Below are 26,891 nucleotides of genomic sequence, written 5' to 3'. Positions count from 1 at the left end.
CTGGGGTAGATTCAAGATAATCAGGTCCCACATGGGGCTCACAGTCTAAGTAAGAGGGAAAATAGGTATTAAATTCCCATTTTGCAGATGGGAACTGAGGCACAGAGAAGTGAAGTGATTTGCCCTAGGTCACACAGCAGACAAGTGGTGGATCTGGGATTAGAACCCAGGTCCTCTGAATCTTAGGCCCGTGCCCTTTCCACTAGGCGCTTCTGAATCAAATATTGAGAACAACTTAGTTGTTGAGGTGGAAACAGAGAGGGTTGCAGTGTGTGGTCACAGGTGCTGCAATATCCATGCACTCTGCTAGAGCTTCATACGCAAGGATATGTGTGCTGTTCAGTATTTTCCAGCCTCCTACGCCTGCCACTACTTAGGAATTAAAATGTGTTTGCATGCCTCTCCTTTAGAGTGTGGGTACCTTGAGCTTAATAATAATAATAATAATTATTATTATTATGGTATTTAAGCGCTTACTGTGTGCCAGGCACTGTTCTGAGCTCTGGGATAGTTACAAGATAATTGTGTTGGATACCGTCGCTCTCCATTGTAGGGCTGACTGTGAGCCCTACAATCTAAATCTCCCTTTTACAGATGAGGGAACTGAAACACAGAGAAGTTACTTAACTTTCCCTGGGTCAAACAGCATACAAGGGGTGGAGCTGGGATTAGAACCCATGACCTTCTGACTCCCAGACCTGTGCTCTATCCATTAGGCCATGCCGTTTCTAGGGTCAGGACTAAGTCTTTGGCCTGCTCTCTATTAAATACTGTCTTTAATCTAGTCTTTAATCACCTAGGGAAGGCAGAACACTGTACTATAGGAGAGTATTATTGCAGTACCTAAGACCCGGCCCTGAAGGAACGTACGGTCTCTAGTATGGAAGACAGACATTGAAATAATTTACAAATGGAAGGAAAAAGTAGTTATGGGTATGAGTTAGTGTTCAAATGACAGGGGAGGTTAGTGGGGCTGCCTGGAAAGGCTGCCGGGGATGGTGAGTGCAACGGTGCGTAGTTTTAGTACAGAGTTGCTGAGGAGGTAGCAGGGGGATTAATTCCTGGATTGATTTCTGTCCTGTTCGGAGGTAGTTTCTTGTTGAAATGTGAATCACTTTGATCTTCATCGCACTTTACCTAAGAACGGAATCCAGCACACCATTGGCAAACGCTTTTAGCTGAAGCCTGGGATAAGGGAAGCCCGTGCCATAGAGAACATGCTGTGTCCGGCATCGTGTGCACGATCTCAAGCCCAGCTCTCAGGGGCCCGGATCCAGACAGGCAGCATTACCTGGTTCCGTACTTTTTTTTCCCCTGTGGTATTTAAGAGCTTACTATGTGCCAGGCACTGTTCTAAACGCTGAGGTAGATCCAAGATAATCAAGTTGGACATGGTCCGTGCCCCACGTGGGGCTCACAGTCCTAATCGCCATTTTTCAGATGAGTAAACTGAGGCAAGGAGAAGTGAAGTGACTTACCCAAGGTCACGCAGCAGACAAATGGTGGAGCCAGGATTAGAACCCAGGTCGTTCTCAGAGGCCCATGCTCTATCCACTAAGCCACGTCACTTCTCTTTGAGTGTCTTCTTCCCTGCTAGATTGTAATCTCCTAGAGGGGGGGGATGGAGCCTTCAATCTCTACTGCACTCTCCTGAGTGCTAAGAGCAGAGTTCTGCCCAGAGTGTACATGTGTGTGATGTTGACCTCACTCAGTGCATGGATAACTCAAATGGCCAATGCCACTCCATAGGCCCACCTACGGAGAGGTTCTCCTTTGCGTTGTCCTGCTTAATGTTGGCAGCACCCAACACTTTGTTCTCTCTTGCCTCTATATCTCTCATTCCTGACGAAGATTTTGTTCAAAAAAAAGCTGCTCCCTTCTTGATGGCAGGGAGCCAGGCAGGTCTGTCCTCAGCGATTAATTATCAGTGTTGTGTGGAGGGACAGCATGATCCGAGGCTTTGTTTTAGTAGGGAAGCAGTGTGGTCCAGTGGATAGAGCATGGGCCAGGGGGTAATGGGTTCTAATACTGATTTGCCACTTGTCTGCTGTATGACCTTGGAGAAGACATTTCACTACTCTGCACCTCAGTGACCTCTTCTGTAAAATGGAGATTGAAACTGGGAGCCCCAAATCGAACAGGGACAGGTGTTCAACCCAATTTGCTTTTATCCACCCCAGAGCTTAGTTCATTTCCTGGCACATAGTAAGTGCTTAACAAATACCACAGTTATTATTACCTGCAATGTGACATTGGGCAAGTCACTTCACTTCTCTGGGCCTCAGTTCCCTCATCTTCAAAATGAGGATTCGGTACCTGCTCTCCTACTACGTAGTCTGTGAGCCCCATTTGGAACCTGATTATCTTTTGTCTACCCTAGTGCTTAGTACAGTGCTTGGCACAAGTAAGTGTATAACAGATACCACATGTATTACGATTATCACGTCCTTAAAATGTTTGCTGTGTCCTCCTTGCTAGTAAGCCACCAATAAATATTATTGATCGATCCCCTAACCATGTTGTAGTCAGAGCTTGGTAGAGTGAGAACTGGCGACATTAGGTGGGTTACAATACGTTCTTTAATCTCCTTCCTCCCACCATAGCTATAACAGTGTCACGGGATCAGGCGGCTGGCCGGAGATCATTAAGATTTGGGCACATTCTTACAAGTAGAAGAGACGAGGCAAACGAAAGGGCATACTAATATGCAAGTTAGAAAGCAGCTGCTTTATTTCAATCCTGCAATTGAATTCTATCAATCAAGCTACCTTCTGCTGTCGAAAAAGCAAGCCAGGATGCCTATACACAGAAAGTGAAAAAGGCTTGAGGTAAATTAAAGGTTTTTTTTTAAAAAAAAACTTAATCTTACAAAGAAATATACTTCCGAAATGAAGAAAAACTGAAGCAGAAAAAGAATCCCTCGAGTCTTTGATAAGATAGTCTAGACATCAGTGTCAGGTGAATGACTATTGAATAAGAAGATTGAAATGAATAACATGGTGACAAGATCAGGGAAAATCCTGGATACAAAATAGAAGGAATCAAAACATTGAAGAGGTGTACTGTAAGCGAATTGGCATTGTGGCCTAGGCTTAGACTGTAAGCGTGCTATGGGCAGGGAATGTGTCTGCTATATTGTTACAGTGTGCTCTCTCAAGTGCTTAGTACAGAGCTCTGCACGCGGTAAGCGCTCAATAAATACGACTGAGAGAACGCTTGACTAAAAAGATAGATTTACTGCAGTTCGAGCTTCTCCATGTACATTCGAAAGAGGAAGAAAGCTTATTTTGAATCTGCAGTGTTCTTTTAGGCCAAATTGTAACTGAACAATGAAACAGAGCAGGTATTGGAAAAACATGTTGCAGACGAGGCAACTTCAGTGAGCTGCCAAAGATGAATTGGATACCCTGATGTCCCCAGAAATAATTGTAAAAAACCGCTGTGGTTTGTCTATCCTGCCACAATCTATGAGGGCGGATTTGTTTGAGAGACTTTCTTGATTCCCACTTCCACTGTCACACAATCCTGCTAGTCCTCCCACCCTAGCGTTTCCTCAGTATGCTTTCCTGCATCCACGGATTGGCCTTGTATCGTTCCACCCTTTTTCCTTTTTATTTCTGAAAGCCCACGGAGAAGCTCAAAGCTCCTCGGGCAGCAGCTAGACAGCGTCCACAGGCTCCCTTGTGTTCGGCAAGTCAAATCCCTCTATGACATAGTGGGTGTCAGGCAGGTGCTCTTGTGGCCTTCCTGTTACCGTAGTGATGATGATAAATGATAATTATGGTCCTTGTTAAGTGCTTCCTATGTGCCAAGCACTGTACTAAGCACTGGGATAGATACAATTTAATCAAGTCAGACACGGTTTTCGTCCCACAAGGTGCTCATACTCTTATCTCTATCCCCATTTTGCAGATGAGGTAACTGAGGCACAGAGAAGTGAACCGACTTGCCCAAGGTCACACAGCAGGCATATGGTAGAACAGGGATTATAACCCAGGTCCTTCTGACTCCCGGACCTGTGGTCTATCCGCTAAGCCACAAGGCTTGTCATCTTCTCGGGCAAACAGGCACTACGCGAGCTCAGCCCTAACAGCCCAAGTTATATCCAGGGCGCACCCCCCGTCACCCACCGGTAGCTAATAAATTATTAAAACCAAATATACTGGCATTGATTGCTGCGAAGGTTACACACGCATCGGTAAATCAAAACAAGCCCGCGGAAGATAGGAAATCGATCGGCGTCCCCTGGAAAGGCACAGGCGGAAAAAAAGCGGGCACGTGGAGTTTACTGTTTTCCAAAATAATTTGATTTGAGAGAAATTTGAGGAGAATTGTGGCTTTGATTGAACGGAGGTGAAAAAGTCAAAGTCCAGGCTGCCTAACCGTAAAGCTTAATAGCAGCGCTTGACACCAGATGCAGAACGGCAAATTTATTACCTCCAACTCGTGCGGCCTTTTAGCACCAAAGTTTCTCAGGAAAGCATCGCAACAGTGCCAAGTCCAAGTGGATGTTGCCGATGGTAGTCAGAGTAGTACTAACTGCTCACTGTATGCAGAGAGCACTGTACTAAGTGCTGGGGAAAAGGACCCGAGGTCAGAGGTCAAGAACGCTTGACATTCTCCCCAAGTTCACAGCAAGAATCTACGTATCTTTCTTAGTAAAGTCTGCCTCCCCATCTAGACTGTAAGCTCGTTCTGGGCAGGGAGCATATCTGTGAGTTCTCTTGTATTATACTCTCCCAAGCGTTTAGTTCAGTGCTCTGCCCATATTAAGAACTCAGTAAATACAATTGATTGAAAGCTGAATGCGATCCCTGGCCCTCCAGGGCTCTCTGTCTTAACCCTCAGAGTGGGGGAGAATTTGTACACCCAGATATGCTCCAGAACCTCAACTGGGGATTCAAAATGAAGTCGGCATGTATGAATCTATCTGTCCCTCTCTTTCAGAGCTGCTACCCCAGTGCCAACAGATGAATTGCCAGTACAAGTGCGCGATGGGAAGGAACGGCACTGGCTGTTACTGTGAAGATGGGTATGAAGTTGAAGAGGACCGTAGGAGCTGCAGAGGTAACGGGGCTGGGCGGCCCAACCTACGGTAACTTGGGGAGGCAGAGTTGGCGGGTGGCCCTATCCACACTGGTTTGGAGAAACTGAGTTGTTGGGTGGTCCTGTCTACACTGGTCTGGGGAGGCTGATTTGGGGTAAGGCTCAGTCATCACTGATGTTATTTATTGAGTGCCTACTATGTGCGGAGCACTGAACTAAGCACTTGGGAGAGTATGATACAATAGACACATTCCCTGCCCAAAACGAGTTCAGCCTACACTGGCTGGGGAAAATGAGTCAGGGGGTCAGCCCAGTCTACACTGGCTGGGGGAGACGTTCCAGAGGGCGGGGGATGGCCCAGTCTAGAGTGGCTAGGGTAGACGAGTCCAGGGGGAGAGGGGCCCGCCCGGTCAAAAGTGGCTGGAGGAGACTGAGTCAGTGGTTCTAAATTAGGCTTTGTCCTTCCCTGTGGGTCTGGCTGGTGGGGTGATCTTTGTTTGGGCCGGCGCATGGCACCGTTTGGGTAGTGATTATTCAGAAGAACCAGAGTCTGAACTGGGTCTAGAACCTAGTTCTCCTGACGGCCAGCCATCTGCTCTTTCCATTAGGCAAAACTGCTTCCTGACATCACTACCTGTTCCTGCTTTGTTCTTCCTCCTGATCCCTGTCTCCCCTACTAGATCACAAGCATCTTGAGAACAGTGGTCGACCTATCTGTTCTACTCTCCCAAGTAGACAGTATCTATTAAACACTCAATCAGTGGTATTTATTGAGCACTTATTGTTTGCAGAACATGTGGGAGAGTACAATAGAGCAAGTAGACATGATCCCTGCCTTCGAGGAGATGTCATTCTAGTGGGGGCGACAGACGTTTAAACTCAGTTACAGTTAGGGAAAGCCATCAGGGATAAGGATATGTACTCCACTGCTTACTGGGTGAGGGAGAGTGGAGAGATGAGATGTTAGTAAGGGAAGGCTTCCTGAAGGAGATATTTCAGAAAGGCTGTGAAGATGAGGAGAGTGGTGGCATTTTGGTTAAGAATGGGGAGAGAGTTCCAGGCCAGAGGTGTGGATGTGACCTCGATCTGTGGGGCAGAAAGAGATCTTTTTCAGGTGGCCCCATGGTGGGGGGTGCAGAGGACAGGAAGTGGCTTAAGCATCCTTACCCCCATCCTACCTCTGGCCTCAAATGCCCTCCCTCCTCATATCCCACAGACAATTTACTTTCCCCGACTTCAAAGCCTTACTGAAGGTACATCTCCTCCGAGAGGGCTTCCCTGAATAAGCCTTCCTTTCGTCTTCTCATGCTCCCTTCTGTGTTGCCCTGACTTGCTCCTTTTATTCAACCCCCTTCCATCCCCATAGCACTTAGGTACATATCTGTAATGTACTTATATTTATTAATGTGCGTCTCCCCCTCCAGACTGTGCGCATTCCCTGTGGGCAGGAAATGTGTCTGTTGTTGTATTGTACTCTCCCAAGTGTTTAGTACAGTTTTCTGCACACCGTAAGTGCTCAACAGGGGAAGCAGTGTAGCTTAGTGGAAAAAGCACAGGTGTGGGAGTCAGCGGTTGTGGGTTGGAATTCTGGCTCTGCCACTTGTCTGCTGTGTGACTTTGGGCAAATCACTTCACTTCTCTGTGCCTATTACCTCATCTATAAAATGGGGATTAATAATGTTGGTATTTGTTAAGCGCTTACTATGTGCAGAGCACTGTTGCAAGCGCTGGGGTAGATACAGGGTAACCAGGTTGTCCCATGTGAGGCTCACAGTTAATCCCCATTTTCCAGATGAGGTAACTGAGGCACAGAGAAGTTAAGTGACTTGCCCACAGTCACACAGCTGACAAGTGGCAGAGCTGGGATTAAGACTGTGAGCCCCACTTGGGACATCCTGAAAACCTTGTATCTACCCCAGCGCTTAGAATAGTGTTTGGCCCATAATAAGCACTTAATAGCATGTAATAAACACTTAACAAATACCATCATCATCAAATATGATTGAATGAATTAATTTCCCCGGGGTCGGGGGCAGCAGCTGTGATGGCAGTGTCTCAGCAACCGCGTCTCTGTCCCCCGTAGACCAGGACGAATGCGCGCTGTACGGGACGTGTAGCCAAACCTGCTCCAACACGCCGGGCTCCTTCGTCTGCGGCTGCGTAGACGGGTACCTGCTCCAGCCTGACCTCCGGTCCTGCCGGGCCAAAAGCGGTAGGTGGCATCGTCCTCACCCCTCGGTTAGCCCCTCGCCTCTCTCTTTCCCACTTTCCTTTCCCTCTTGCTCTCTAATGAATGAGGCGGTGCAAAGACGCTCCTCACAGAGATGGATTTTCTTTCACTTTAATACACTGACCCATGATTGGAAGTCTGGTAGAGCTTCTTCAATTGTCACCAATCATTATCCAACTCCTCTAGTTTAAGGGAGGCTGCGATTAGCAGGAAAGCATGTGAACGCGATGAATTAATTCAGGGGAACTAATCCTCCAGACCGAGGATATTGAGGCGGTGACTTTGCCGCCTCTTTCGGAGACAAGGGCGGCCTCCCTCTCTGAGCCTCCTCCCTTTGTGGTCGGACTCTTGGATGAGCCAATAAATAGATTAATGACAGAATAATGTAAGCTGTAAACTCATTATAGACAGAGAACAAGTTCACTAATTCTGTTGTACTCTCCCAAGCGATCAGTACAGTATTCGGCACTTAGGAAGTGTTCAGTAACTGAAGTGCTTACTATAGAGAAGTCTTGTGGCCCAATAGATAAAGCAACGGCCTGGACTCCATTCCTGGCTCCACCACTAGTCTGCTGTGAGACCTTGGGCAAGTCGCTTAACTTTTCTGGCCTCAATTATCTCATCTGTGTAATGGGGATTAAGACTGTGAGCCCCATATAGGACAAGGACTGTGTCCAACCCACTTTCCTTGTATCTGCCACAGCTCTTAGTGGAGTGCCGGGGTTAACAATGACAAAATTTAAATAAAAAACTACCAATGATTGAGTGATATCATCAGTGGGGCTGTAATGAGTCCTCCTGGGACGGATTAATGACCCGCTCATTGCCGGATTCAGTCTCCAGCAGGAACCTGGGAGGAACCGTATGCTGGGTGTCTTCCTGTGATGGGTTGGAGAGGAGGGGAAGTCGGATGAGCCCAGCGATCTCTGTACTTGGCCATGTCTCTCCTCCCTGAGCTCTGCTCCAGTACTGCCCCCCCTTCTCTTATTTTTTTTTGATGGTTTTTGTTAAGGACCTACTAAATGCTAGGGACTGTAATTAGTGCTGGGATAGATATAAGTTAATTGGGCTGGACACATTCCCCGTCCCACATAGACCTCACAGTCTTTATCCGCATTTACAAATGAGGTAACTGAGGCACAGGGAAGTGAAGTGACTTGCTCAAGGTCACACGGCAGACAAGCGGCAGAGCCGAGATTAGAACGCAGGTCCTTCCGACTTCAGGCCCCATGCTCTATCCACTGGACCATGCTGCTTCTCTTAGAAAACTGGGGGGAGGGGAAGGGAGCTTGTTCATTATGTTAGCAATAGTAGGTGGGACCGGACTCAGGGAGTGCTTTTTTCCATCAGGCCCCAGACCCACCCTCCCCAAGAAGTGGAGCTCAGTCAGGATTGGGGCAAGGCGGCACACTGAGTTGAGCAGTCTTCAGAGGTCTGGTATCTAAGAAAAGGTTAGGTGGCGAAAGGACCCCACCCCACTGGGGAGGGCAGAGGAATCAGGGCCATGTGTTCAGAGAATTTGCGGTACTTGAGGCTTGGGAGTGTTATTTCCGGCCGGGGTCAGTGACCTGAAGGAAGAACCATCCACCTTGGCACCACAAGAGACCGGAAATAGAAACGGTGGTAAGAATCTGCTGAAGAATCAAAACGACTGTCCAAAGTGCCTGGAAAGGAAAGTTTTGGTAAAGTGTTGGTCCCAACAAGACTTCTGTGGCCTTTTGAAGAGTGGTGAATTCTTATAGGCTGATTTGGGGTGGTTAATGTATTTAGAGATTTCTGACTTGGGGCCATTTGGCTTGAGTTGTTTTGATTCAGGTGGCTGGTCATCAAAACCTTTGAAGTTGCCAGATGTGGTCTCAGCACGGGGTGATTTGGACTGCAGAAAATCAGCCTCCTCATCCCAGAGTTAATGGGGAAAAAATGAGCAGAAAGGCTGGCATCCTGGGAATCAAATATTCATATTTTAATCGCACCTCGTGGAAGGAGAATTGCAACAAAATAGTAAAATCCTGCTCACAAAAGCATTCTGGCGGATATGCATTTTTCTGGCATCAGGGAATGTGAATTTGAAGCCAGTCATTTTAAAATCAGCACCGCTAGGCCTTGTCGCATAGAAGAGAGAATGTTGAGGGGGCTGTCACGACAGCCACGGCTACCCTCGTTCTTCACATCCAGAACCTCCCGCTTCTTTGAACGGAAATCTAATTGACGTCTTCCGAAAGCCGAAGCCCGGAACGCTTGCCGCATAAAGTAACGTCGTTAAAAAGGCGAAGAGACGTTCACTTTGAGACAGATATTGGCTTGGGGAGAAAAACGTGGTGAATGTACCTGTCCTCCAGGGCTGTCAGGCAGAACTGCTGACAATCGTTCCCTTCTCCCGCTCGACTCACAACCCAAAGTCAATGTTTGCTGTGAGATAGCAACTTTGGGTAGCTTCGAAATGCATCTCCTTCTGGGGAGTAGCGTCGGCTCTGAGGGGGGTCACTCCCTCGTGTCCTGGTGACTCCACACAGTCCCGTGGTGGCCAAGGGGAAGGAAGGCACCTCCTTTGCAGGCAGTGGAGGGAGTAGTGTTGCACAGAGCTATGCGAGAACGGGACTCTTTGGTTGTTTTTGACGGGAGACCCCGTGGAAGCAAGTTGGCACCTGGGGGGTGTCTCCTCAGGTGTTCATCCCATGTCCTGTGCTGTAAGTGCTCGTTGAAGGTGCTTCCAAGGTGGGATCGGATCACTGCCGCCTTTCCTGGGCAGGCGGTTTCCTGCCTCTTCCCTCCACTGTAATTGGCCCAAGATGGGATCGGTCCTGGGAGGAGCCAGCAGCAAGTATGTGCTGCCCCTCTTTCCCTGCCTTCGCTTTGAGCAACCCCTTGTCCAGTCGTTATCCCGGTCACAACTGAGCGTTTCCTCCCACCAAAACCCCCTCGGTAAGATCGCTCGAGGCCTCTCCTCCTCTTAATGGCTGAGAGGAACTGCTCCCACAGGCTCCTCTCCTGCCATCGCCAGAAGTCATCTTCAGCATCAGCTGCACCAGAAGCTGCCAGAGACAGAGAAGCCACAGCTTCTGCTATGGAGGGTCACCGTTCCTCCATCCAGCCACTGCCGCAGGCAACACCCGACCCTAGCTTTCGTCCCGGCTCCCTGCTCACTGCAGTCTCCCCGCGGGCTACTCTGTGTCTGCACCGAGGGGCAGGGGGATGGGTCTGGGGACCTTCCCTCGATTTTTTTTTTTTTTGAGAAACAAAGATTAGCTATAAGAACGAAAAATGAGAAATAAAGCCTGTGTTATTTGTCTTGCCGCTGTGAATTGATCCTAATTAAATCTTTATTTCAGGAAGAGTGATAAGTCTTATCGTTTTTCTAAAATTAACTTACTCTATCTTAAAATTGGGGAAGTCCAATGAAAGGCAGAGAAGACAGCTTAAATACATAGAAGGGGGGAGGCAAGGGCTAGGAGGGTCGCTAGCCAGCAGCTGTCAATCAGGCCGGACCCTGGACAGGTAGAGGAGTAGGAGGAACGGAACACAGATGAGGATGCCTTGTCAGAAAAAAACCCTGTACGCACAGCCTCGGCATAACACGACTGTCTTTGGAGGATGAATTGCAGCAAAACATACTAACGGCAAACTTGGCTTGACGTGGTCACGTGTTCTTCAGAGGTGGTGCCTTTCAGCATCCCCTCGACTGTCCCCCGTCCACTCCCGCTCCCCACTGACCATCCCGTTTCCAAACAAACCCTTTACTCACCTAACTCAGATCCCATTGATCCCAGTTTTCTTTATGAATGTCTTGGAAAGGCAAGGTATACGCGCCCTCATTTCACTTGTGTCAGTCCTAGGGTGTCATGATTTTGTTTCTTCACTAGTTCCCTGCCTCTTGAGTCAGGCAGTGACCCTCTTACCTGCGTCCTCTGCTTGACGTGTGACAAGTTAGGGGCCGCTCTTTTATTTATTTTATATCTCTATGGTATTTGTCAATCATTTACTATGTGCCAGCCAGTGTTCTAGACTCGGGTAGATACAGTGTAATCAGGTTGGTTACAGTCCCTTTCCCACGTGGGGCTCACAGTCTCAATCTCCATTTTACAGATGAGGTAACTGAGACCCAGAGAAATGAAGTGACTTGCCGAAGCAGACAAGTTGCAAAGCTGGGTTTAGAACCAGGTCATTCTGACCATGTTACTTCAGATAGACATGACCCTTCTGGAGGACAGGGGGGTTCGTGGCAGAAACCAAGGCAGGTTGCTGTGCTGTACAACCCCAGCCCCTCACTGCCGTGGAGATGATGGGTTGGTTGGCGGGGGCTCAGCCCCAGTGGCGCGGGGTAGATCTGCTGCTGAAGAGGAAGCAGCCTCTCTCGTTTCATTTTCTCCCTTTGGAGTTAGCTATGGAGAGGACAGCTTCTTGCCTGTCCGGTGGAACACATCCCTCCCTGTCTCTCAAGCCAGTAACTTAGGCATTACCCTCGACTCATCTCTCTCATTTAACCCACACATCAGTCAGTCACCAAATCCTGTTGGTTCTACCTTCAAAATATTGCTGATATTTGCCTGTTTTTTCCTCTTTCCAAACTACTACTACTCTGTTTCCAAGCACTTATCCTATTCTTCTTTGACTACTGCATCAGCCTCCTCATTGACCTCCCTGCCTTCTGTCTCTCCCCACTTCAGTCCATACTTGACTCTGCTGCCTGAATCATTTTTTCTAAACAAAAAAAAATGTGCAATCCATGTTTCCCCTCAAGAAGCTTCAGAAAGCATAAACTCCTCACATTTGGCTTTAAAGCACTCACTCACCATGCTCCCTCCTATTTTGCATTGCTGATTTCTCACTCTGGCCCAGCACGATCCCTTTGCTTCTCTAATGCCAACCTACTTATTATTCATTGACCTGACCTACCTTGCCACCCACACCTCACTCACATCCTGCCTCTGGCCTAGAATTCCCTTCCCCTTCATACCCCACGGACAATCATTCTCCCTACCTTCAGGGCCTTAACAGGCAGTGATATTTATTGAGCATCGTCCTAAGCACTTGTGAAAATTATTAAAATCACCTCTCTTCCAAGCTGCCTTCTCCGACTAAGCCCTCATCTCTCCTACTCCCTCTCTCTTCTGTGTCACCCTTGCGCTTGGGATTTAAACCGCTTTAAGCACTCGTATGCACCCCACCCTCAGCCCACCACACTTTTGTCTGTATACGTAATTTTTATTTTAATGCCATCTCCCCCTCTAGACTGTAAGCTCTTGTCGTGCAGGAAAGTGTTTACAAAATCCATTATTTAGTGGTCTCCCAAGCACTTAGTGCAATGTTCGGCAGACAGTATGTGCTCAGTAAATACAACTGATTGGTGGATCTGGAGAAGAGAAATAGTCCTGAGGTTTTGTGGGAAGGCAGCAGCACCTTCAGGCAGTGTGACTAGAAGGGGGGATGGCCAGTGGGAACACCAACTGGGGTTAAATATGGCCACCAGCAAAGCAGGGAGGGCCAGCCACCCTCCTGCATCGAGGACACCATCGAAGAATCCCACCTAGGCAGGAGGAGGGGATCGTGAAGATTGAAGAGAGCAGGAATGAACCCTCTCCTGGAATTGCTACATCTACCTATTGAGTTCTCCTCCAGTAGGGCTCGAAGGGGAAAATCTCTGGGGATGGAAGTCCAAGGGTGTCTATCCTTTCTGATCCTAGAAGTGAACAACCAAGAATCTGGCCTAGTGGAAATGAGGAATGGGTAGATGATCTCAGCATCAATCAATCAGACATATTTATTGAGCATTTACTGTGTGCAGAGTACTGTACTGAGCACTTAGGAGAGTACAATATAACAGAGTTGGTAGATGTATTCCCTGCCCACAACGAGTTCACAGTCTGGAGCGAGAGAGAGACAGTGATATGAATGAATAAATTATGTATCTGTGAGACTGGAGAAGGGTGAATAAAGGGAGCGAATCAGGGTGACGCCAAAAGTATTGGAATAAGAGGAAATGAGGACTTAAGGAAAGTCTCTCAGAGGAGAGGTGTCTTCAATAATGCCTTGAAGGTGGGGAGAGTAATTTCTCATTGTTAGTTCAGTGGCACGGTCAGCAGCGTCGTCACGGTCGCTGTCATTTTAGCAAAGGTGTTGTCTTCTGGTGAACGGTCCTTCAGCTGGGGCACGTTTTTCTCAGTGTCACTTTCTGTTGCAGAAGCCAGCGACAGACCCCCGCTGCTGTTGATCGCCAACCTGGAGGCGATCGAAATGCTGTATCTGAACGGCACCAGAGTCGCCAGCCTGAGTTCCGCGAGAGGCGGCGAGATTCAGACGCTGGATTACGTTCACGGCGAGGAGGCGGTCTGCTGGATCGAGTCGCGGGAGGCGGCCCATCAGCTCAAGTGCACCCAGATCCCGAAAGCCGGAGGGTTCGCCGGCGAGCGGCTCATCAGCCTGCCCCAGTCCCTGCAGAGTAAGTGGCTGCTGGACTCCTGGCCTCGTGGCCCTTCCTGGCATTTTGGTGGGGGGAACCAGGTGGCTGGGGGGTTGGGGAGTTACCACTGGCCCAGGCTTGGTAGTTTTAGATCTTGATGCACTTCAGTAACAGGGTGGGTGTTCCTTGCATCGCACCCCTTCTGATCTAGGGGCAGAAGTGTAAGGTTGGGCAACCAGGGATGTTCCCAGTGTGGAGGGGCAGGGCTCACTGCCCGAGGTAGACTGGGGCAGTTGGCCCAGAAAAAGGGCAAGTCCCCCCTCGGACCGACAGTGCCCGGGACTAAAAATGCGAATTGGCAGTTTGGACCTTGGAGTCTCCCACGTTGGGTGGAATTGTATCACGGGGCTACAGATGGCCTCCTGTACAGATGAGTGAACTGAGGTAGATATAAACAGAGTGACGTGCCGGAGATCACACAGAAGACAAGTGGCGGAGCCAGAACTAATAGTAACAATAATAATGAGGTCATTTTTAAGCGCTTACTCTGCTCAAAGCACTGTTTTAAGCGATGGGGGGGATACAAGGTGATTAGGTTGTCCCACGTGGGACTCACAGTCTTCATCCCCATTTTACAGGTGAGGTAACTGAGACCCAGAGAAGTTGTGACTTGCCCACAGTCACACGGCTGACAAGTGGCAGAGCCAAGATTCGAACCCATGACCTCTGACTCCCAAGCCTGTGTTCTTTCCACTGAGGCTCACTGCTTCTCCAGCTAGCACCCAGGTCCTCTGATTCCCAGGCTCAGGCTCTCTGCATAGCCCAGTGGCAAGAGCATGGCCTTGAGACTCAGAGGTCGTGGGTTCTAATCCCAGCTCCACCACTTGTCTGCTATGTGACCTTGGGCACACCACTTAACTTCTCTGGGCTTCAGGTACCTCACCTGTAAAAATGAGGATTAAGACTGTGAGCCCCACATGGGACAACCTGATTACCTTGTACCTACCCCAGTGCTTAGTACAGTGCACATAGTAAGCACTTAACAAATACAATAATTATCATTATTTCCTCTAAGCCATGCTGCTTCCCTTGTTAGTCATTGGCAGTCCCCAGAGCGACCACGTGTACACTAAATCTCCAGGCTGATGAAGGAGCCCCTGGATTTGAGCGAAGGAACCCTAAGGTTCAGCAGTGTAGCAAGTATGGCCCATTGATTTCGAGCAAGCTATGGTGTGTCGGTTTCCTCGTGACTGAACTGAGGGGCGCGGGGTGCTAAGTAGGAGGGAGAACAGCTACTGAATCTCCATTTTGCAGATGAGGGAACTGAGGCAAAGAGAAGTGAAGTGACCTGCCCAAGGTCAGGCAACAGGTAAGTGCGTGGCAGAGCAGGGATTAGAACCCAAGTCCTCTGACTCCTAAACCCAGGCTCTTTCCACTAGGCCATGCTGCTTCTCAAATGATGTCATGAAAGGAGGGGGTGTGATGGAGGCCTGGACCCAACCCCGTTGCCTGCAGAGGCCACTGCCTTTGCCAAGGTGGTTCATGAGCTGATGATAAAAATAGTAAATATTCCTTGCATCCATTGTTACTCCCAATCTCTGTCACACCGGGTAAGCAAAAATAATGAGCAGATTGAGGCCGGCTTGAGTATCTGTCAACATCCACTGTTCCAGAGATGGTCTCTCTGGCTCCTCTTCCTCTGTTTGTTTCCAGTTCCTTTCCTCAGATAATCCTGGTCCAGAAATGAACGAATACAGACAATTAGTTATTTGATTTCAGTTTTAGAGGAGAGACGAACATCAACCTTTAACCAGTAGCTAGGTTTGAGTGGATGCCAAAGGTGACAGAGAGATTTACGTTTTGAAAACTCATAAAATCAGGAATGAAGCGAAAAGTTCAATAAAGCACATCTAAAAAAGACCAAGAAGTTTACTGGGTGTGAAGATTTGCAATATGAAACCCATTTTCACATTATTTGCAATGATTTTTTTCTCCCAACCTAAACCAGGTGAAAGTCACCACATTTTTGGTTTAGTTTGATGTTTTTCCCCCACACTTTGTAACACGTCCTCATCTTTAAACCGACTTCAAACTTCTTACCATCTCTCCCTTTTGGTATCTTTCTGAATTTCGGACTCTCTCTAGTCAGGCTTTAGGATCTATTTCAATCATTTCGAAACATGGAAAGAGAACTGGACAATAGAGCTTGGTACAGATAGAAAATCTCCCCAGAAAGCAGGAGGTTTAGTTAAGAGGATCTCACTATGCATGCTCCCGCAGGCGGTCTAGATACAACCTCTGCTGCCCTCCCTGTCTTCCCCTCGTTCCCAGCCTCACCCTTTCCCGTCATTCCCTGCTCATCTTGATTCTGTTGTCTGCAACCCCGATCCTGGGAAGATTTGGGTGGAGCTTTTCAGACTTGGTCCAAGAGGGCAGTATCTTAATTGCTCAGTCCAGATCCCAGACCACAGGGGTCCACTTAGAATTTTACTCTCCACTCGCAGCTGATTCAGAGCTCTACAGATACCAAACGGAACGGTCTCCTGTGAAAATGAGGTTGACCCTACTGCTGTGGGGAACTGCTTTGGGGATTCTCTCAGCGAGGGTGATGCTAAGTGAAAGAGTCATTCTGCTGTCCCTTGAAGGGGCACTGGGGAAGCTGATAATAATATGCCAGGGACTGTACTAAGTGCTGGGGTGGATACAATGAAATTGGGTTAGACACAGTCTCTGTCCCACGTGGGGCTCACAGTCTCAATCCCCATTTTGCAGGTGAGGTAACTGAGGCCCAGAGAAATGTAGTGTCTTGGCCAAGTTCACAGAGCATGGCTCAGTGGAAAGAGCATGGGCTTGGGAGTCAGAAGTCATGGGTTCTAATCCTGGCTCCGCCACTTGTCAGCTGTGTGACTTTGGACAAGTCACTTAACTTTTCTGTGCCTCAGCTACCACATCTATAAAATGGGGATTAAGACTGTGAGCCCCATGTGGGACAATGTAATTACTTCGTATCTCCCCAGTGCTCAGAACAGAGCTTGGTACATAATAAGCGCTTAACAAATACCATCATTATTACCATTAAGTGGTGGAGCCGGGATTTAGAACCCATGACCCTCTGACTCCCAGGTCCGTGCTCTATCCACTACGTCATGCTGCACCTCCCATAGCACCTCACTCTCCCACTCATAAACAACCAAAGAAAACATGCAGAAGTCACTTTGTTTCCAACACGGAACATAGTTCTCCAGCTGCCATCAAATCAGAAATTTTGCCCACGTTTTTGCCACAAAAGACTCAGGGGCTCATGTTGCAAGGGACATTAGCTAGAATCAGTCATCCTCATCGTTCAACCGGGGCATCTCGTGACTTGTTCAGTCAGAAGAGTATATTCCTGCCCGCTCCAACTCCTGTCAGGTGGCCAGCCGGGGCCATCAGAGTCCTTCCAGCCTCACTTTTGCTCACCGCCTCTGAAGGCTCCTCGAATCCATCCCCACTGGCCGGCTCCCTGCTCTGGTGCTCCCCCGGGCTTCTGTCCCTTCAGCTCTTGTGTCCTCGCAATCCTCAATCCCCATAAAGGGGATGCTGCCTCCGATCTTTCCCCCACTGAGATTCCTTCCCCGAGCTCATTCTGTGCCCTGTTGAACTCATTTCAGTGAGTCTCAAAGTGATTCTTCTTTCTTCAGGGCCATCAAAGGAGAGATTCAGTCACATTTATTAAGCGCTTATTGTGTGCAGAACACTGTACTAAGTGCTTGAGATTGTCTCTGAGAGTAGAGGGGCAGGGAGAGGCAATAAGGAAGGCGGCTGAATCACATCCAGGTGTGCATGTGTGCGCGCGTGCACACGCATGTTTTGAAAATGAATGATCCTCTCCACTCCCCACCAACCCACTTGGATTAGTACCGAGAGGAAAACAAGCTTTCTCAGTATCCTAAGAGGAACTACTCGAACTACTCTTTAATTTCATGCTATTTTGAAACTCTGGTCATTGAAAGGTACCCTTTCATCTATTTCTAAACCTACACCGTTTCCCGTTTGAGCGGAAACTCCTAAAAGACAGAAAAGGTGTCACTTTATTGTATTTTTCCCAAGAGCTCAATACAGAGCACCCCTAGAGGGTGCTCAACAAGACCTCTCACTACTGCTCAATCAGTTAATGGTATGTAGTGAGAACTTACTGTGTGTGGAGCACTCTATTAAGCACTAAGGTGAGTGTAGTCGAGTTGAGAGGCATGATCCCTGCCCTCAAAGAGCCTACAGTCTGAGTTTACCTAGTTTACCACAGGTAGCACCAGAACTCTGGGTCCCAGTAGCAGTGGTGATTCCACGTCTTTCCGCAGCAATCGGTGGCCCAGATTCTGACCAGTCTAATAATAATAATTGTGGTATTTGGTAAACATTTCCCATGTGCCAGGAACTGTACTTAGAGCTGGGGTAGATACAAGGCAACTGTGTTGGACACAGCCCCGTCTCACATTGGACTCACGGTCTTAATCCCCATTTTACAGATGAGGTAATTGAGGCCCAGAGAAGTGAAGTGACTTGCCCACGATCACCCAGCAGACAAGTGCTGGAGTCGGGATTAGAACTCTGGTCCTTCTGACTCCCGGGTCATGTTCTATCCACTAAGCTATACTGTCCTTTTGTTCTGGAATCCCTCTAGGGCAGCCTTGATCAAGACGCAGTCAGTCCAAGACCATTTCTTTTCCGTCTTCCGATAGATGGATAAATGATATTTGGCAACTCTGGGCAGAGATACAGGAAATAATCACGCCTTTCTCGGAGCCCCGCTGTTGGGAATTCTACCAGAAACATTTTACAGAAAGATTAATAATATTGATATGTTGACTCAAGTCAAATGACAGGTGGCATTAGCATATGAAAACTGCAAGCTTTTGGAAAAAAAAGACATTTTGGGGCCAAAATAATTTAAAAGAAGTGTGTGAGCTCTTTGCTAAGATATCTTTTCCTTTAGACACATTTCATGAAATGATGCTAGGTAATTATTCTCGGGGGTGCTGAGGCTGGTCTGCTTTTATGTGTTGTGTCTTTCTGGAGTTTGTTATTGGAAGATTTGAGGAGGCGTCTCTTTCCCCCAATTTGATCACTCTTTTCCTGAGCCTGGCTCGTTCAATCAATGAATCAGTGATATTTATTGAGTGCTGTGACAGTACTGATTAAAAGAGCCCCCAGAGCCACTTTAGGAGGGCCCTGGTCAGATTCTGCTGGGTCTAAAAGCCCTCCAGTTATCCTTTTCTTCTCACGCAAGCAGTGTCGCCTTTGGTTAAAGCATAGGGTTGGGGTAGGGAGGTGGCTGGGATGGGGTGACTGCTAGGGGGCTGTCTGGGACAGTGAGACCAATGTTTAGAGGAGACGGCCCCCACCCACTCGGGCGCCCACCTTCAGCCCGGGGTAGTCATCCCAACCTCCTCCTGGTCGGGGGGGAAGGTCTTCAGACTGGTGCGATGACCCCGCTGCTGGCATGGGGTTTAAGAGTCAAGATGTGGCCCAGGCCTGCCCTAAGAGTATCCTATCTCTAAGCTAGAAGCTACATATCTTAGGAGAAGCAGTTTGTCCCAGTGGATAGAGCACAAGCCTTATCACAGCACTCTCCTTTCATGCTTTGCAGTGAATGAAATGAAGCCCTAACCCTAATCCTGCGACCTCTCTTGCTAAACCCAACTGGTCAGGAAGTCAGAGTACTAAGAAAAGTGTGAGATCATCTTTTTTAATCGTCCAGGGAAATCCAATCAGTTATTCTGGCACAGGATGGCACCTTCCCATTCATCCAGTAGTATTTACTGAGGACCAACTGTGGCCAGAACGCTACCCTGGACACCTCCAGCCTTAGCGTGCCGGTTTGGGGGAGAAAACAGAGAAAGGAAGAGATAGCATAGGTTAAAGGATAGTGGACGGCCTGGGAGTCAGAAGGACTTCGGTTCTAATCCTGGCTCCACCACTTTCCTGCCGGGTGACCGTGGGCAAGTTACTTCCCTTCTCTGGGCCTCGGTCACCTCAGCTGTAGAGGCCGTTGAACGCAGCCAGTGGTTGCGCACGGCCTGTTTGGCAGGGGTGAGTCCACACAGAGTTGGACATTTGTGCCCCTCGGGATCGACCAGCTTGCACAGCCACCCCAGTGACCCATCGACCACTCTGGTGACCAGTGTTTTCTCGTTATATTTGGGCAGATGTCCGGCAGATGGCAATCGACTGGCTCACGGGGAATTTCTACTTCGTGGACCACGTGGGCGACCGGATCTTTGTGTGCGATCGCAACGGGTCGGCCTGTGTAACCCTGGTGAGCCTGGATCTGTGTAACCCCAGGGCCATCGCCCTCGACCCCACCGCCGGGTAAGTGCCTCTGCGCATCCGGAGTCCGGGAATCCGCCACGACCCCCGTGCCCCGCTTGTCCTGCTCTGGGACCTGCTGAAGGCCAGAGATTCGAGCCGTTCACAGCATCCCCTGCTTCTACGCCCACAAACCCCCTGTCCCTCCAGGAGGACTGGCTCCTGGCCTGGGGAAACAAGCATGGCTACCTCTCACTGAGATGGAAAATCGCTAATTATTAATGGTGAGAATAATGATAACAGTGCTATTTTTTTAAGCCCTTACTGTGGGCCAAACACCGTACTGAGCTCTGGGGTAGATATGAGATAAGCAGATCTGATTCAATCCCTGTCCCCCACAGAGCTCACGATCTAAGGGGGCGGGAGAACAGGGATTTGATCTCCCTCTTACAGATGAGAAAACTGAGGCCCAGAGAGGTTAAGTGACACGCCCCAGGTCGGCAGCGTCCAAGTGGCCGTGCCGCGAACAGAGTCTTCTGATTCGCTGTCTCCTGCTCCTTTCCCCTAGGCCATGCTGCTTTTCTTTGCAGTTTTCTTCCCTGACTGCAACAGAATTTCAGGATACCAGGAGGGGTCACGTAGGGGCCCCTTCTGGCCAAAAAGGGTTTGGAGAAGCTTTTGAAGTAGGAAGGAGGGCCTGGGCCTTCCTTCACCCCGGAGCCCCTCCGCTGGGGGTAAACGGGACCGAGGTGTTCATGTCACGGTCAACCCTAGGGAGAGTCTGCTAGTCTCCAGATGGCTCAGCCCAAAATGGCTGAGGAGCCCGTGGAGGCTACCATTCAGTAAAGGGGAAAATATTCATTCATTCATTCAATAGTATTTATTGAGCGCTTACTATGTGCAGAGCACTGTACTAAGCGCTTGGGATGAACAAGTCGGCAACAGATAGAGACAGTCCCTGCCGTTTGACGGGCTTACGGTCTAATCGGGGGAGACGGACGGACGAGAACAATGGCAATAAACAGCGTCAAGGGGAAGAACATCTCGTAAGAACAATGACAACTAAATAGAATCGAGGCGATGTACAATTCATTAACAAAATAAATAGGGTAACGAAAATATATACAGTTGAGCGGACGAGTACAGTGCTGTGGGGATGGGAAGGGAGAGGTGGAGGAGCAGAGGGAAAAGGGGAAAATGAGGCTTTAGCTGCAGAGAGGTAAAGGGGGGATGGCAGAGGGAGTAGAGGGGGAAGAGGAGCTCAGTCTGGGAACGCCTCTTGGAAAATAGTGACTGAACTAACAGCTGCCACCCATATCTGGACTTTTATCCCTCATTACTTGAAAACTGCAAGAGAAGCAATGTGCCTAGTGAACAGAACACGGGCCTGGGAGTCAGGAGGACCTGGGTTCTAGTCGCATCTCTCCCACTTGTCTGCTGTGTGACCTTTGGCAAGTCACTTCATTTCCCTGTGCCTCAATTACCTCTTCTGAAAAATGGGGATTATGACTGTGAGCCTCACGTGGGATAGGGATTATGTCCAACCTGATTATCCTGTATCTCCCCCGGTACTTAGAACAGTGCCTGGACTGTTAAGCACTTATTAATAATAATATTGAAGACTGGAATATTAGCAGGCCGGGGAAGTGGGGTGGGGATGACTCCTGCCCAGTGCAGCCCTGGGTTGGGAGGCAGCACTCAAAAGAGCAGTAGCTTGGCTGATCTTTTGGGGGGGGAGGCGGGGGAGGCGGCAGATCTGGTGTTTGACCACCCAGGCTGCCCACTTGTCAGAGAGGAGGGGAACTCGAGTGCGCCGACAGCGTTCTTTACCATGGCCCAGTTTAGCAGGTGGGACTCTAGACAAGTGGATAGACAATCTTGTCCATCAAGGTTGGAAAAGGGGGTCTGAAGTGTGCCCCTGCCCTTCCCCCCGCCCCTTAAAGTCCCACCCATTTTGAAATAGAGCTGCCAACTCAGAACACAATCTCCCTTTGTGAACCATAAGCCACTTCTATTTTCAGAGTTCTCATCTGTTGTTAGACTCCCCACTTTGTCATTTTGTAACAGGAATTAGACAAAGATAAGGATCCCATTCTTTACACATGACCTCTGGGCACCGCCACCCCCCACCCAACCTCCAGGCCCCCAAAATTGACCTTGCCAATCCCTAGCACCTCGGGACCGAGTAAGGGACTGTCCCCTGGGTTGGTTCGACTGCCTGGACAGCCTGGGTCACTCCGAGTCACTTGTGAATCTTGGACACTCCTTGATGGATGAAAGTAGAACATTTCTGCTCCTTTCACTGTCTTCACTCCTCTCCACCAGTCCCATGGCTCACCTATGGACAGGCGGGGATTTCCCGCAAAGGAATTCAGTACCCTACGGGGGCCACTGTGGTTGAAGACCCTGCCCACTGTCCCTGCTGGGGTATGAGATGGACCATCCCTTCTCTTTTAGTGCCCAATCTCATGGGAAGCCATTCCCTACCCCTCACCCCACGCCAGTTCTGCAGGCAAGTCCACCTTCCTGGCCCACCTTCCCAGCGGACACGCTCCACCCTCCAACAGCTGTCCCTTAAATGAGCCATGAATATGGAACGCTTAACATTTTCCTCTCGTGTCTCTTCTCCTTCCCAGTTCATTATTGTTTTGCCACGGCTCTCTGAATTCTCTCTCCAAGCAGTGAAAAATGCAAGGGTCTTCTTTCCGAACTTCTAAAACAATTACAAGGAGTTCCATAAATTCCCAGGGTAATTCCCCTCAGTACCCTTGAGATCCTCCGCCTTCCAGTCCAATCATCTCCACAGAGTGCATTAAATTGTTCCAACTGTGACATTGGCAGCTGGGTATCTAGGAATCTGGACTGTTCAACCAGAGGATAGAAGACCGAAGGCGGTGTTCCATTCCCAGATTAAACTCCGCGGGCAGATGAGGACACAGGAAGCTCAGAGCAGGGAAGGGCACCCAGGATGGTGGGGATAATAATTATAACGATCGTGGTAGTTAAGTGCTTCTTAACATGCCAAGCACTGGGGGAAATGCAATGCAATCAGATCAGGTGATGATGTGGATAGAGAGTTTTGTGTCTGGAGAAAATGATGAAAAGATTATGACAATTGCAATCTCAAAAGATGCAGGCTGAGAGGGGCAGAAATATAGTTTAAATGTAAAATCAAATTGTTTACTAAGTCCAACCACACCAGGTGAGGGGCAACTACAGGAGACACTTCTACAGGAGTTGAACCTTGGGGTTTGTTTCCACAGACAGTTATGTGGGTAAATGATGTTATTGGTTTCAAGAGAGAGTTGGACAAGCTTGCCACAGGGAACAGGGGTAGAGAAGGAAATATTAGAATTTGGAAGCTGGATCCCTGGAGGGAGAGTCAGGGATGGAGAGGAGCCAGCGGTGTTGGGTGGACCATGCTGGGTTTTTGGAGGAGAGTCGGAGAGAGGGGAGAGCTGGGGATGTTGGTTGCTCTTTGCTAGTTCACTTGAGGAGTGTCCGGGATGGAGAGGGAAGAGTCAGGGATGTTGGATGGTCCATCCCTAACCATGAGGTAACCAAAACACAGTTCCTTCCAGCAATCTGGCACCCTTGGCGGGACACAGTCCCCTACCGTATAGGCCAGGGACCTGACCCAGTAATGGCATTGCTCAAGATTCCATGTTCTTACATTTCTTCAGGTCTCACTTGGTGATTAACGTTATCACTTTACTGTCCTGATTTTGGTTTTGAAGGATGATTTCCCAAGGATCCGAAAGAGTTCACTAGACCCCACGGGAAATGACAAGGAGCGGTCTGGGTCATCAGGCATGTGTGAAGACACCATCGGCTGGGTCTTCTCCCGGCAACATGGAAATGGGAGTATAGCTCCCACATGGGTAGTCATGTGCCAGTGGGAAGACCGGGCTCATTAATAATAATGATGGCACTTGTTAAGCACTTACTATGTGCCAAGCACTGTTCTAAGTGCTGGGGAAGATATAAGGTAGTCAGGTTGTCCCACGTGGGGCTCACAGACTTCATCCCCGTTTTACAGATGAGGTAACTGAGGCTCAGGGAAGTTAAGTGACTTCCCTAGGGTCACGCAGCTGACAAGTGGCAGAGCCGGGATTAGAACCCATGACCTCTGACTTCCAAACCCATGCTCTTTCCACTAAGCCACGCTGCTTCTCATTCTGAATCGTTCTCTAGTGTCGCTCCAAGCACTTCTACTGCCCAATAACCAGGCCTTCCAGCCGACCTGTGGCCCTGTCCTTCCGAGGGCACTGGATCCAGATGGAGACACCCTCTCTGATGCCCCAGATGTGAACACCTATTCAACAGTCAAGGACCAGTAATAGTGTTCACCAGTAATAGTGTTTTCCACAGGGAGCAGAATACCAAAACAGAGATAATCCTAAAGAGAGGGTTGCTGGGAGTTGAAAATGTCAGGAACATAAATGAGGTGGAACAAAATGTTATTCCCAAGGAGCTTGGAAGGTGATGCAGTCTAAACAGCATAAAAACCAAAAATTAAAAGCTATCAAACAGATCCTTGGCACGGTCCCTTTAATCGTCAGCTGTTTCCGTGGGCAACGCAAACCCAGGTCTTTCCTTTTGGCTACAGTATGGGCTCTAAGCCTCCAGGGGAGCTCAGTGTTTTTGACCAGTTTTGTTCTCCTGGATGAGGTGGGGGGCGGTTAGCGGGCCATGGTCCAGGCCCGGCTGGGCTGGCTTCTATGGGCTTTGGTGGGCTCTGGGCTGAATGTTTGCACAGATGAGTCTCCCCACTGCCATCGTCCTTCTCACGGGGACAGACAAGGGCAGAATGTGGGTGATGTTGATGGGACTTCAAGGCATCGACTTGAATTAGACATCTGTGATAGAAATGGGGTTTTAGGCCTCGATTCCCTAAGTGGGTCAGACGCCAATTTTGCAGACTGTGCCCAAGAAAGACACCACTGATTGGCTATGTTCTCCCTCACCTCCCCCCTCCTCCCTCCTCTGCCTTCCTCTTTGCATTTCCCTGTTTGAGGTACCATTGAGGGGTGGGGGGAAGGTCAGAATTCACTTCCACGGGGAGTTAGCTGGCAGGTCATGAGTTTGGAATCACTTTGGGAGCAAGCGGGCCATCGTGGGGCAGGGTGGAGCCTGGGAGATGGTACACCACGAGCATAGGTTACTTTAACTGCACCATAACTGAGCCAGCACTGACAGGGATGCAGCCGATCACTGTGGGGCTCTCTGGGGAGACCGAGGTCTGAGGGGCCTGGGGGGGAAACGGTACAACCTATGCATCACAGAGAGGGCTTTTGAATTTATTACTGTTATTATTATCATTATTATTGCTGTCCCTACTGTCGGTGTCATTGGTGTCATCGTGATTGGAGATCGTGGTGGTGATCAGTCGATGGTATTCATTGAGCGTTTGCTGTGTGTAGAGCACTGGAATAAGCACCTGGGGGAGTACTGAAGTATGAAATGCTTTCTGTGCATTGCTGTGCAGTGGAGTAGATCCAGGGTAGATAAGTGGTACCCAGTGCTATTCCCCACTGGGGCTCCCAGGCTTAAGGGAGGAAAGATCTGGTTTAGTCATCCCCATTTCGTCCCTGAGCGTTGAAGTAAAATCCCCAAAGCCCAGGATGCAGAGAACCACGTCTTTAGCCATCTTGAACCCGGGACACGCCCCATCTACAGTCAGCGAACAAAGTCAGGATGGCCTAACTGGGCTCAGGCCGAGTCTTTGATTAAAACTGTTGGATAGAAATAATCCGCGCGGGCACAGCCGGCCTTTCTCTTCATCTTCTCCTGGAATTACTCTGGGATCAGGCTCCATCTATCAAGAAATTTAATAATACATAATACCTTGAAAATAATTTTTAAGTGCAGTAAATTGGAATGAAATGTATTATGATGAATCACAGAGAATGCCTAGAGCTTGCGTAGTTTTGCTTAATTCACAATCCACTGGGAGCAGTGCCAGAAGTATGATTAATTGCTATTAAAAGGAAAAAGCAATTTTTCTACAATGAAGATGATTTCCAATCTCCCCAGTAGCATCCTGTCGCCAGACTCCCCCTCCTTGCCCCCTCCCCATCCCCCACCAGCAACCCAGTGGTCCTGCCTAAACTGCCACGGGGAAGTGTCTGGCCACTGGTTAGGGTGGAATAGCCTAATTGGGTCAGAGGCTTAGCTCTGCCACTGGCCTGCTGTGGGACCAGGGGCAAGGCTCTGGGCCTCACTTTCCTCATCTGTGAAATGGGGAGAAGTTGCCTTCCACAGGGAAGGTTCTGCCCTCTGGGTGAGGTGGAATAGTATCATTTGAACCTAATGTTGCCTCTGCCACTGGCCTTCTGTGTGACACTGGTTAAAAGTCAATCCACGGTATTTAAGCACTCACTGTGCAGAGAGGTGAATTTGGGAATCATCCACCTAGAAATGGTAGTTGATGCTGTGGGTTCCAAATCTAGAACTTGTCCAGGCTCAACTTTCTCATCCAGACAATGGGGTTAAGACCCTCCTTCTCCCTCCCTCATGGGGGGAGCATGTGAAAGTGAAGAGTGATAACCGATGAAAAGGTATCTTATAAGACGAAAGGGCAGAAGTGATGCCAGGTGGTCTCAAGACTACCTGGTCACATATAGCCTGAGCCTGTTCATGTCCAGCCCTGTGGGGAGTGAAAAGGTGTTAGAACGAGGTGGGGTGTGGCTAGACAAGCCTCTCTGATTGAGCCCAGTTTCCTGGAGCAGAGAAGTATTCTTGGGCCACTAAGCAGAAGCCATGAACCCAGGGAGACTGGCTCAATTGGTCGATCGATCAGTAGTATTTATTGAGCACTTACTGTGTGCAGACCACTGTACTAAGTGGTAGGGAGAGTACGATATCACACTTGGTAGATGTGTTCCCTGCTGTCAGTGAGTTTACATTGCGGAGAGGGAGACAGACATTAAT

At 49.0% G+C, this 26,891-nt stretch overlaps 1 protein-coding gene across 1 annotated transcript in view; it reads left to right on the top strand.

The window, feature by feature from the left end:
• LRP1B (LDL receptor related protein 1B) overlaps positions 1-26,891 on the top strand; it is a 389,846-nt gene that overhangs the window by 53,367 nt on the left and 309,588 nt on the right. Inside the window, 4 exon segments of the mRNA XM_029072223.2 lie at positions 4,948-5,067; positions 7,130-7,258; positions 13,455-13,712; positions 19,859-20,021. Coding sequence (XP_028928056.2) covers positions 4,971-5,067; positions 7,130-7,258; positions 13,455-13,712; positions 19,859-20,021 — 647 coding nt within the window. The 5' untranslated portion in view covers positions 4,948-4,970.

Source organism: Ornithorhynchus anatinus, chromosome 9 (genome assembly GCF_004115215.2).
Source record: "Ornithorhynchus anatinus isolate Pmale09 chromosome 9, mOrnAna1.pri.v4, whole genome shotgun sequence".
NCBI classification, from domain to species: domain Eukaryota; kingdom Metazoa; phylum Chordata; class Mammalia; order Monotremata; family Ornithorhynchidae; genus Ornithorhynchus; species Ornithorhynchus anatinus.
Note: the sequence above shows the minus strand (reverse complement) of the source record. Positions and strands in the feature narration are given on the sequence as shown.